The 12361-nt window shown below is 33.8% G+C and overlaps 1 protein-coding gene across 1 annotated transcript; it reads left to right on the top strand.

Annotated features, from left to right (window-relative positions):
* The first annotated feature begins 8882 nt into the window (after positions 1 to 8882).
* LOC100813983 (probable indole-3-pyruvate monooxygenase YUCCA7) lies at positions 8883 to 12107 on the top strand. Its single transcript, XM_003555677.5, has 3 exons — positions 8883 to 10171; positions 10447 to 10818; positions 11385 to 12107. The coding sequence occupies exons 1-3, from the start codon at positions 9452 to 9454 to the stop codon at positions 11610 to 11612; spliced, it is 1320 nt and encodes a 439-aa protein (XP_003555725.2). The 5' UTR covers positions 8883 to 9451; the 3' UTR covers positions 11613 to 12107.
* The last annotated feature ends 254 nt before the right edge of the window (positions 12108 to 12361 follow it).

The following is a 12361-nucleotide window of genomic DNA, read 5'->3' as shown; positions in this document are numbered from 1 at the left end:
GGCTACAACAACAATGGTAGTGCTGAAGGTCATGGTGCTTTGGCGATGCAAGGATTGCAATAATAGGATTCACAGGACAGTATTGAAGAATAAAGGTGTTATTTTGAATTTTTTTCACTCAATATTCTCATCTTTTTCTTTTATTCTTTTTGTTTCTTCGTTTACGCAGGCTACAGTTATAATGGCGGTGCTGAAGGTGAAAATGCAACACGCACAACAGAATGCCCACTACTTCTGAAACCCTCCCACGCTGTGTCGATAATGTAAAGAAGAGATGAAGTAGAGGAAAAATCTCGATCTCTCTGTGGCACACATCAACAAATGAAGCAAGAGCAAAATGCATGTGTCAACAAAAGAAGTAAGGGCAAAATGACCAAAAGACCAATAAATGTGCCATGTGTCAAACTCCTAGTTATGAGCACAATAGGTTGTTGTTATTATTATTATTGACTTACATTGATGTTACTAGCAATGGGCAAGATTCTATTGAATATGTTATCACAAATAGAAGCTGCAACATCATAACTTTGGCCACCTTGGGTTTATGAATAATCTAATAACAAACAATACCACAAAAAAAATGAAAACTATCAATAATAATAATAATAATAATAATAATAATAATAATAATAGTAATCTCACATGAGTTGTAATTTTTTTATTTAAAAAAGGAAGTACTTTTGGGGTGAATAAATGGATAAAAATAGAAAATAATGTATTATATTTTATGCATGTTATTAGTATTATTATAGTTATTATTGTGTCCATATCAAGTTATATTCTATAAATAGTAGGAGCCTTGGCTGCAAATTTGTTAATGGAATAGTAGTATTGTTTATTTATCAGTTAATTTGTAATTGCATTAATTATATGATAATGATGAAAGTGTACATTTAAAATCAATTAAAACAGATGCAATTCATGACTAATCTGTTAATGTATTTAATAAACTTTATTTTTTATTTGATCCTTAGTATTAAAAGCATTAGATTTCTGAATTGATCCAGCTGTTTTATTTTTTTTGTGGCTTGATTTTTGGAATAGACTATATTATGTTAAATAAGCATTTTTAGTGATTTTGGGGTGTTTTTAAAAAAAATCAGAAATGTTCAAAATCATTTCAATTACTAAAATCGGAAATGTTCAAAATCATTTCAATTCCTAAATTTTGCAAATTATTTATTTTAGTCCATGATACAATGAAATTGTACTAAATGATAACTTTTTTTAAAAAAATTAAAATAATTAATTAAAGCTAGAAACATATAGCATCATATACTAATCCATAGAGCGAAAAAAGCAAAGCATAGTTTGGCGAAGGGAAAATCCATAGGAACAAAACCAATTAGCAACTTGAAAACTCAAAAGGAAACAAAAGCAAGAACAAGCAATGAAAGAGACAGACAACAACAATTAAGAACAAAGAAACCAAACAAAGTTGGCGAGGACATCACCCAAACGAAGGTAGCCGGAGTTAATAAGGACACGACACCGGTGGGTATTATTATTATTATTATTATGATAATTAGAATTATTATTATTATTATTATTATTATTATTATTATTATTATTATTATCAATAGCATTATTAGTATTATAATTATTATTATCATTATAATTTTTTTATTATTTTGTGTACTATGCAGAGCATCATCTCGTGGAAATGCCAAAAAAACCACCAAATGTACCAACAGAGGTGGAAGTATTATGCGGAAATGTCAAAAAAGCCACCAAATGTATCATATTGTTCTGTAAAACACTTAACAACACCAGAAATATCAGGTTTAGAAAAAAATAGCGACGAAGCATGCAAAAAATAGAACAAAAAAAATAAAACTTGCCTCGTGGATGCTTCTTCGTCGATCAGCTCATAAGAGGGAAAACCACAAACAAAGCGAAAAACATTGATAGAAAGGAAATGGAGGAAGCAAAGTGGAAGTGAAGAGGAGACAAAGATGAAGAAGAAAGAAAGGAAACGGAGGAAGCAAATTGGTGGGGAAATGACACAAACGAAGGAAGCAGGTTTGAAGTTGGTGGGGAAATGAGCGAAGGCTGGAGAAAAAGCCACGTCCATCCACCAATAAAAGTTAAAGACTCAAGCTGAAATGCCCAAAAAAAAAAGCAAATGTGTCACGTGTCAAACTCTCAGGCATGGGTATTTTAGGAATTAAATAAAAAACAATTTGAATTGAAAAATAATTAAAAGATGTCAATTATATAGTGCTTGAAATTGAATTTGTAATCCGAATTCTAATATCTAGGCTAAGTTGTTAGAAAGGTTTTCAAACCCCATGTACTCTTTATTTGAATTTTTTTGGATGATGTTTGATATGGCCACACCATCTACAATGAAAACCAACAATCTTAATCTAGCATTACAAAAATATAACCCTTTAGGCATAGACAAATTAGTCCTTCTCAATTAAATCCTAATGACACTTGCCTAGTGATATTGCAAAGGACCATGTGATGTGAATTTTCATATATATATATATATATATATAACATACAAAGCTAAAGCTAAAGCTAGCATTCAGAATGATAGAAGGATAGAAAAACTTTCAAATGGTTAATCTTACTGAAATCAAAATCCCTCCAAGAAAAAAATAAAGGTTGTGCTCCAAAAAAATCGTGTGTCATTGATTTGTTTCGGCACTATTTTGTTTTTGTTAGCAAGTTTAGAATTCTATTTTTTTTTCTATGCATGTTTTATTGTTAATAATAAATAACATGAATGAGATCAACAGGAGCGTCAATTTTTTTGTGTTTGTAAAATTTTAATTTTGTTAGTTGTAATGCATGTTTGCAGTCTAACTAATAGTGATTTTTTCGGTTGTCACATTGATCTTGGCTGCCTAATTTGATATTTAAGAAGGTAAATATTAATATGTTACTTTTCCAATTATGTAGTTTGTGTAATGGGATTAAGTATTGAAGCATAAAAAACATAATATTAATATATAAATATTGTTCAGAACAACTACATCAATAAAACTAAGAAGCTGAATTTTTTAAATTCAGATATCATTCAGGATCAAAATTAAGTAAACATGTTTTGTAAACTAACAAAATAGAAATTAAAATTCAATAACCATCATTGTCACCCTAATTTTTCTATTTTCTAATAACTATTTCCCAAATATTGTCACGAGGCCTGTAGTAGAATGAAAGCTCGTCTCCATGAACAAAATCACCTTCAGCAAGAAACCGGTACCATGGTTGGGCAACATACTTGCCATGAAAGCCAGGGCAAACCAAGACGACAGGCCATTGCAATGGAGGGTCGAACCTTCTTAAAATCGTCATATGAAAACCGCAAGAAGGAAGATGTATTGCTGCAAGAGGTGGAAGCTTCTGAACATAACAATTAAACTGTGTTAAATTTTTGTGTAAAAATTTGATAATAATGTAAAAGTAGTTAATATAGATTACCAGTGGTTCAGGATCACCAAGCAGCGCTTGTGTGAGTTCAAGAGTCCAGACATGCATTCTAGATGCTAGTAGGGGTCGGCCGCATGCTTGTTGTTCTAGTGGAGGACTGAAATGGAGGTTGAAAATCCATTTGTGTTCACAAGCCATAAAATTGATGGTTACTGACTCGTAGATGTCTAAGTGTTTTCTCAAGTGTTTGAGGCCATCGCCAAAGAACAATTTTCCTCGATGTTTCCTGAGTCGTATCTGGTATGAGGCTCATTCATAGTCAAAGTGGTCAAAGTTCGAGTAGTGCGGTGCCCACTGTTCATGGTAGAATGCTAGTATTTCTATATAATCCTGGCCAAAAAATGTGGTAACGGTAAGTGTTATTTATCAGCTAAAAGGAATCAAGCAAAAAAACAATATGAATAAAAGAGTAGTCAAATATCACCTTGTCGTTGTGGAATGCAGCAATAAATTGTAACATGCAAGGCTGCCTCATACTCGAATTCCTCATCTGCAATAATGCAGGCATAATAATTACAGTTACAGAAACCATTTGGGTTGGAGAGAAGCAGTTAATTGAAAACAAAAGCTAAGTAAATGAAAGTTTTTTAGGCGGCTTACCCTGCTTGACGTTGTTGATTATGTTATGCTCATCTTTGGGATGGTCAGAAGCTAATGGTTCTTCGAGAAAAACACTCAAACAGGAGATTGCAAGAATGTTGAGAAGCTTCTGCATCCTTTGCTATATAACCTCTCCTTCAGTGTGTTACAGGTAGCTGAAGTAGAAAATTGCATGCATTAAATTATTGCATTTTCCCAAAGTTGAAATTAATGGCAGATTGGTTTGGTTGGCAAGTATGCAGTCTCAATTGTTGTTTCTGAAAAGTCAAGGTTGCATGGGCGTTAGAATCATTGGCAAGGTACACGGGTGTGCAAGCGGCTAAAGGGTTATTTGTGCATAGTAAATAATTATATCATAAATGGTTTTAATGCTACACATTTTGTGTGTCAACTGGATTTGACAATTGGGCCAGCAACATGATCAAACAATGCAGACTGAGGTTTGTCACTTGCTTTCTAATTTAATGAACTTGGGCTGATATTGAGAATTTGTGTTAAAAAAATGCAGAGTAGAGGATAACAACATTCTAAATTTTGCACAGGCATAAATGTAAGTGGAAGTTGACCTCATGCATGATCATTGGATCAAAATCATATGATATGGGAAGTAATTTTTTTATAAACAAATTTGAAGTTTTGGCTGAGATGAATGCAGAGCATTTATATAGATAGATTAGATCAGATATTACACCAAAGAGGATTATGGCAATTGTTTCTAGAATCCAATATGTTAAATAAAAGCAATTTTGTGTAAAGCATGGCACAAAATCTAATAACATATCAAAGGAAATGCATATCAGATATACCATATATGATATTTTTGGGTCAGACTAAATTAATATATGATTTTAAAATCGTCACATTAGTTAAAGCTTAACAATTAAAAGTATCAGTAGTGTTCAAGACAACTAAAGTTTATCTGAGTTTAAGAATCAAGCACCATTCAAAAGGATGAAATATTGCAGTAGTACGGGTTAAAAACAGGTTCAACTGTAATCCATAACAATTGTATTAATGGTGCTGATAGTTACACAAACTATTATTGGAGGAAGCCAATAAATAGTAGCACTGTGATTTTAGCTAATAGAGTTTAGTTGCCAGTACTTTTGGTTAGATTTTTCATTGAACAAAAGAAATATGAAACATAAATAACAGTCTTGGACTGAGATCCTGAAAGAAATGCATCCTTTGACATAATTGACTCAAAAGAATTACTGGCTAATGATGGCTAGGATCCTGTACCAATCAGAAACAGAAGCATCATGATAATGTGATAAAGAGGAAAAACAACAAAGAAGCATAAAAAAAATAGGATTGACAATAAAATGCAACAGTAAAATAGAAGCAAATTTGGCAGATGCATGCAACAAAACCTGGGAAAATATAAAAGGAAATGCATATCTGATATAACATATCTGATTAAAAAATTGGCCAATTAGTTTAAACTTAAGGATTAAATAGACTTTAGATGGCAGTTCTTTTGATTAGACTTTGCATTGAACCTAACAAATAGGAAACATAGATAATAGGTTTACCCCAAAAAGGTAGTTAATCTCATAATTGACTTGAAGGAATTGCTACTTAAGTATGGGTAGGATCCTGTACCAATTAGAAAGAAAAGCATCAGCTCCATGGGATAAACAGGGAAAACAACAAACTCTATATGACAGTATACACCGACCTTGCTTAATCTCCGTATTGGCCAACAACACAATAATGTGGTATTGACTGAGATGATCATCTAAGAAGTACAACAATTGAATCCAATAATGATCCATTCCAGTGCAACAGCCCAATTGATAACTTTTGGAAACAAAAAACCATGTCAGTATGAGTTAAGAATACCATAATCATGCAAATTACTTAACAAAGCAACCAAATCAAACTAGGACAACCCTGAATAACAAACAGAACAGATACAACATCCACCTAAAGTTGTTAAGCTTAAGAACAACCCTTAAGCATGCCGAAAGACAACCTCATGTAACAACGTTATCTCTAGTAAATGCCAATTTATAAGCATGATCACAAGCCATGTGTTGGCCATCATTTTTCATTAACCCAAAAATGTGGATCACATAAGTAAAATCCAAGTGATTAGCTGGTGTTGCATAGAGACAACATGAATTTAACGACCCTGACCATGGACCAAATATGTAACTAACAGGTTGAAAGATTGATAAATGAAAAAAAGACAAATTGAGAGCATATATTGGAGTAAAGCATAACCATTTGAATATGCAGGAAATTAAGACAACATGTGACCACCACCCAAAAACATAGATAAGCACCAAAACATACAGAAATTAAACAATATTCCAGGTTTCCAAAATGAAACAACATTCGAGCCAAAACAAAGTAGCCATGCATGAAACAAAAACTCCTCTGTGTCTGAAGAAATGAAAAGAAACCCAAACATGCAGGAAATGAAACACAAAATGGAAGACCTCAGTAGTTGGGAAACTCAAGCAAAAGTGAAGTTACACAAATTAAGAAAGCAAGGCAAACATCAGAAATTAGATGATTGAGGCACAGAAAACAGTTTAGCTGGCCTGGTACTAACTTTCCTTGATCCTGCCTAAACGATAACCACCATCAACACCGAAAAGGAACAACAATATATGGCATGTATCAGGAAAAACATATTTCAGCCATGATGAATAACATCAGACGGAGCAGAATTACAAAGAACAGTCAATAACCAAACATACATAAATGTGAAGTAACATTTAAGCAATGCAATAACACCTTACCTATTTTGCGATTGTCCTGACCTGCTTAAATGATAACCAACAGATACTAGACATGGACAGATATTAGAAAACATACCAAGCATGGCCACATGTTACCTATCTTTCGATTTTCTTGAGCCTGTTCAAATGCCAACCTAAACAACAACCAAAGTTCACAAATAAGATCACAAGGGCACAAAAATAGTATTTCATTGCTGATTCTAACTTTTTTTTATCGTGACTAAACAAAATAACCTTAAATGCATAAATATTAAATATAATTGAACCACGGGGACAACATCTTACCAATCTGACCATTGTCTTAACCATGCATAAATGACAACCAACGAATACACCAAATAACATTAGGCAAGACAAACATGCAAAAATTGATGCCCAAACAAATCAACATGCATGAAGCAAAAATTCGTCTGTGCCCAAAGAAATCAACATGCAGAAAAAAGCAAGCAAATCGACGAAACAAAATAAGGAAAACAGAGGAAGCAGATTAGGAGTTGTTGAAGAATTAATGCATGAATGCATCCAGACAGTGGAAGCATTAACGCAAATGAGAGGAAGCAGGTTTGGAGTTGTTGAAGAATTGATCGAGAATGCATCCAGCAGGTGACAGTTGGAGCCAAGTGAAAATGCACAAAAAACCAACAAATGACCAACACCACCACAAAAAAACCATAAGCAACCAAACATGCAGGAAATCAAAAAAGCAAGCAAGCATCCATAAGCACCAAATGACCAACACCACCCAAAAACAACCATAACTAACCAAAGATGCAGGAAATCAAACAACATCCCATGTTTCCAAAATGAAACAACATTCGTTGTGAAACAAAGTAAGCATGCATGAAAGAAAAACTCCTCTGCGGCTGAAGAAATCAACACCACAAAAAAAAACATCCATAAGCAACCAAGCATACAGAAAATCAAACAATATTCCAGGTTTCGAAAAAGAAAAAACATTCATTGTGAAACAAAGCCAACATGCATGAAACAAAAGAAAAACCTCATAAGGCATACCAACATGCACAAAATCAACGCGATATGAAAACAACACCCTAAAAAATCCAAATGCAACCAAACATGCAGAAAAGCAAGCACAAAATGGAAGACCATAGCAGCTGGCAAACTAAACTGGAAGTGAAAGCAGAAAAAATGAAGAAAAAACCAAACAAACCAAGGAAGCAAAATAAGGAAAACAGAGGAAGCAGATAGAATTAACGCATGAATACATCCACACAAAAGAAGCATTAACCCATATGAGAGGAAGCAGGTTTGGAGTTGTTAAAGAATTGACCGGCAATGCATCCAACAGGTGACACTTGAAGCCAAGTGGAAATGCCCAAAAAACCAACAAATTGGACACATGTCAGCACATGGAGCATGGGCACAATAGTCATTTCCAATGCCTTCTCATTTATAAGACTTAATATAGATTATAAGTGCTTAAAAGAATCAAATCACACAACTGATTTTTTTTTTTTTTTGAATTGGATTAATAACTTTAAAAATACAATATTAGTTGTAATAAACCGAGAATGCGGTACTCATTAAAAAAACCAAAAAAATGCGGCCCACAAGCATATCATTTGAGAATCCTCATCTAAGCGTACGTCTATCTTGATCATAACAGAGAATGAATTGAATTGACATAAAGTAACATTAATTATTATTGTTTAAATTATTTAAAACATAATGAAATGTAATAAAATTTATTTATTTTTCTTAAAAGATTAAGATATTTTATTACATTTTCCCGCAAATATTACGCTAAAAAATTATATTTAAGTCTTTTCATTCATCTAATATCTTTTTATTCTTGATTTAAAATGAAAAACTTAAACCAAATTGTTATTTGCAAATTTCTTTCACATTCCTTCGTGTTTCTAACATATGACATGAATTATTTTACAATTAGTAATTTCAAATTTAAACTTTCAACATGCAGCTTTATGAAATATTTGAAAATATTTTTTTTTATTTCTCATACAAAATTAATGTAGCATCTTATCGGTTGGCACTAAAAAAATCCATATTTTTATTCCATACTAAAAAAAAGAAATATTAACTATACTATCTTTTTCTAACATTTGATGTATGATTAATTAAAATTTATTAAAAATGATCAATTTTAATAAATATTACTTTTAAATTAAGAGAAATAATCATCAAATAACAAATCATATTCGTCAAAAATAGATGATTTAATAAATTATCATAATAACAAAAATTATTAGAAAGAGTATTAGAAATAGAGTATTCCTAAACTTTCTTGTAATAAAATATTTATACAACTATATAGTATTATACAATTAATTTCTTATCGTATTCCGTCTAATCTCACTTCCTCAATGATTAGATCTACACACATCTCCTAAAAAGTGTTATTTTCAAATGACATCACATGCTCCTCTAAACTCGCCTACCCCCTCACACTATTTATACCCCCCATAGTTCCCTCTCCCTCTCCACTACTCAATTCAACCATATCTCACCTCATTCCTCTCTCTCTCTCTCCATCTTCAACAAAAGTCAATCCCTCACCCTCTTTCACCTTCAAAGTTCAAATCACTTAACATAACATTGGTTCATATTAGCCACAACACAGCCCTCTAATACATCAAACTTTGTCATCATCACAAACCAAGAAAAAAGAAAAGAAAATGCATGACATATGTCTGAACATGCCACCAATGGTTCAAACCTTCGACCCAGAGGACCTCTTCACAAGGCGCTGCATATGGGTGAACGGACCCGTGATAGTAGGTGCTGGCCCTTCAGGTCTTGCAGTGGCAGCATGCCTCAAAGACCAAGGTGTTCCCTTCATAATCCTCGAGAGAGCAAACTGCATTGCCTCTCTCTGGCAAAACCGCACCTACGATCGCCTCAAGCTTCATCTCCCAAAACAGTTTTGCCAGCTACCAAACGTCCCTTTCCCTGAGGACTTCCCTGAATACCCCACAAAGTTTCAGTTCATAAGCTACCTTGAAAGCTATGCCAAGCACTTCAGCATAGCCCCACAGTTCAATGAAACAGTGCAGTCTGCAAAGTACGATGAGACCTTTGGCCTGTGGAGGATCAAGACCATCAGGAAGATCAAGAAATTAGGAGGACTCTCTTCAGGTGGTTGTGCTGAGTGTGAGGTTGAGTACATTTGCAGGTCGCTTGTGGTCGCCACCGGGGAAAACTCGGAGAAAGTGGTGCCTGAGTTTGAAGGGTTGGGAGAGTTTGGTGGCCATGTTATGCATGCCTGTGATTATAAATCTGGGGAAGGTTATGGTGGACAAAAAGTGCTTGTTGTTGGGTGTGGAAATTCAGGCATGGAGGTCTCACTTGATCTTTGTAACCACAATGCTAACCCATCATTGGTTGTTAGAAGCTCAGTGAGTACTGAAAAATCTTACTTAATTAGCATTCTTATATAAACAAAACTTAGATGCAGTTCTATAGCGGTTTCTGGTGCTACTGTTCTTCAATCAGAATTAGAGTTTTATTTTGGTAATCTATGTTGACATTTAATGAAAACTTTTATTGTCGGAATTACTGATCTGAAACTCTAATTCTGAATAGAAAGTAACACCAAAAGCATGCATATAAGTTTTGTCCTTTTTTATATGTAAATTTTTTTTTATCTAACATTTTTTGTGTTTATGATCAGGTTCATGTGTTGCCAAGAGAAGTTTTTGGGAAATCTACCTTTGAGCTTGCTGTGACGTTGATGAAACGGTTTCCTCTTTGGATAGTTGATAAGATATTGCTGATTCTGGCACGTTTGATTTTGGGGAATGTTGAAAAGTATGGTCTCAAAAGGCCCTCAGTGGGTCCTTTGGAACTCAAGCACACTGCAGGGAAGACCCCTGTGTTGGACATTGGGGCCCTTGAGAAAATTAGATCTGGCAAAATCAAAGTGGTTCCTGGAATCAGAAGGTTCTTGCCAGGGAAAGTTGAACTTGTTGATGGCCAAGTTCTTCAGATTGATTCTGTAGTTCTTGCCACTGGGTATCACAGCAATGTACCATCATGGTTGAAGGTTAGTCCTTCTTCATAGTTTAATTATATTCATTAATTGACACTTTTTTTTATATTGTTTCTTTTGCATTGGATTCTTGCTGACAGTTATGGAAGTGGATAGGGTTTAACCCTGCAGTTGTTCTCTTTCTCTCTCTCTCTCTCAATAAAATCAAAACCATGTCAGATTATTAGTTTTGGCTGGTGGTTTTTTTCTTTATTTTTAATAGTCCTAATATAAGTATTCAACAGGTGTTTCTTCTACTATCCACTTGTGCTTTGTTTTTCCTCCAAGTTTTTCTGTACTCTTACTGGCCCTCTTTAATGACCAGGGAAGGTGTGTGTGTGTCTGCGTGTCGAGGGAAAAAAAATCATTTTATTTTGAAAATGCTTCAAATTTATAGGCATCTATAATATGTGCTTGGTTGCTTGGTACATTTTTAGATATTATAATGTTTCTCTCCTGGGGACAATAATTTTAATGTAGATAATAATGTGCAATTAGTGGAAAGAGTTTTTTGACTTTGTTCAAGTTAAATTATTGGCTCAATGCACAGAACTAAAATGCAATGTTATGTTTTGCATCAGGAGGATGATTTTTTTACCAATGATGGAACTCCAAGAAACCCATTTCCAAATGGGTGGAGAGGCAAAGGTGGTCTTTATGCTGTTGGGTTCACAAGGAGAGGCCTCTCCGGTGCATCTTTGGATGCAATTAATGTGGCTCATGACATTGTCAAGAGTTGGAAAGAGGAAACCAAACAGAAGAGGAAAACAGTGGCTGCACGCCACAGGAGATGCATATCACACTTCTAATTAAGAGACTCATCACTTCGATAATGACAAACATTTTGGGATTGTTTTTGTTTATTGCTGATCAGTCCAAAACAAGAGATGGTGATGTTAGGTTACAAAATAGTAGTAGAAGTCCCTAATACAAAATAGAACCCTTGAGTCTCTCTAGTTGGTTAAGTTGTGGAGAAATGAATTGTAAGTGTGCAATCTCCCACAGTAAGCTTTGTCCCTTTTCTATTTCATACCTCTTAAGGTCTAAATATAAATCTATCTTTAGAAAGAAAAAAAATTAGCCCTCTCCTTAAGGAAACCCATGTTTGAAAATAATTTAGCTATAAATTTGTACAAAGGATGATAAGGCTTATTTGCTTCTTTTTTTTCATTGTAATTGTTTTTTGTTCTTTAGTTAGTTGTAAGGAATATTGATTCATACCGTAATGAATATTGTATTACAAGATTTATTTATGGTTTATTAATGAGGTCAAAGCTCTCTTTCTCTCTCCCTTATAATCCGATTTCTTTTTGAAGTCAAACTCATTCAGAGGGCAAGTTTATGGGCTTTTTTGTCCACCAACATAGGCCCAATAAATGTTGATATTGAGAAAGAGAAACATGTTTGAGACTATCATTTATATTCCCATGTTGCAAAGCACATGGACAGATATCCTAGTGTCAAAAGAAAATGATTTTCAGATGCTTTGAGATAGGAATGAAATTGGAAGAGAGAGAGAGACAACTTGACTCTTTTCTATCATATAGTACGATTTTGA

This window comes from Glycine max, chromosome 20 (genome assembly GCF_000004515.6).
Source record: "Glycine max cultivar Williams 82 chromosome 20, Glycine_max_v4.0, whole genome shotgun sequence".
Lineage (NCBI taxonomy): Eukaryota > Viridiplantae > Streptophyta > Magnoliopsida > Fabales > Fabaceae > Glycine > Glycine max.
Note: the sequence above shows the minus strand (reverse complement) of the source record. Positions and strands in the feature narration are given on the sequence as shown.

What these genes read in the sequence shown, in the direction of transcription:
- LOC100813983 (XM_003555677.5), top strand. Translation starts at nt 9,452, where the DNA reads ATGCATGACATATGTCTGAACATGCCACCAATGGTTCAAACCTTCGAC. An exon ending in CATTGGTTGTTAGAAGCTCA is followed by an intron (nt 10,172 to 10,446) that starts GTGAGTACTGAA and finishes GTTTATGATCAG; the next exon opens with GTTCATGTGTTGCCAAGAGA. An exon ending in ATGTACCATCATGGTTGAAG is followed by an intron (nt 10,819 to 11,384) that starts GTTAGTCCTTCT and finishes GTTTTGCATCAG; the next exon opens with GAGGATGATTTTTTTACCAA.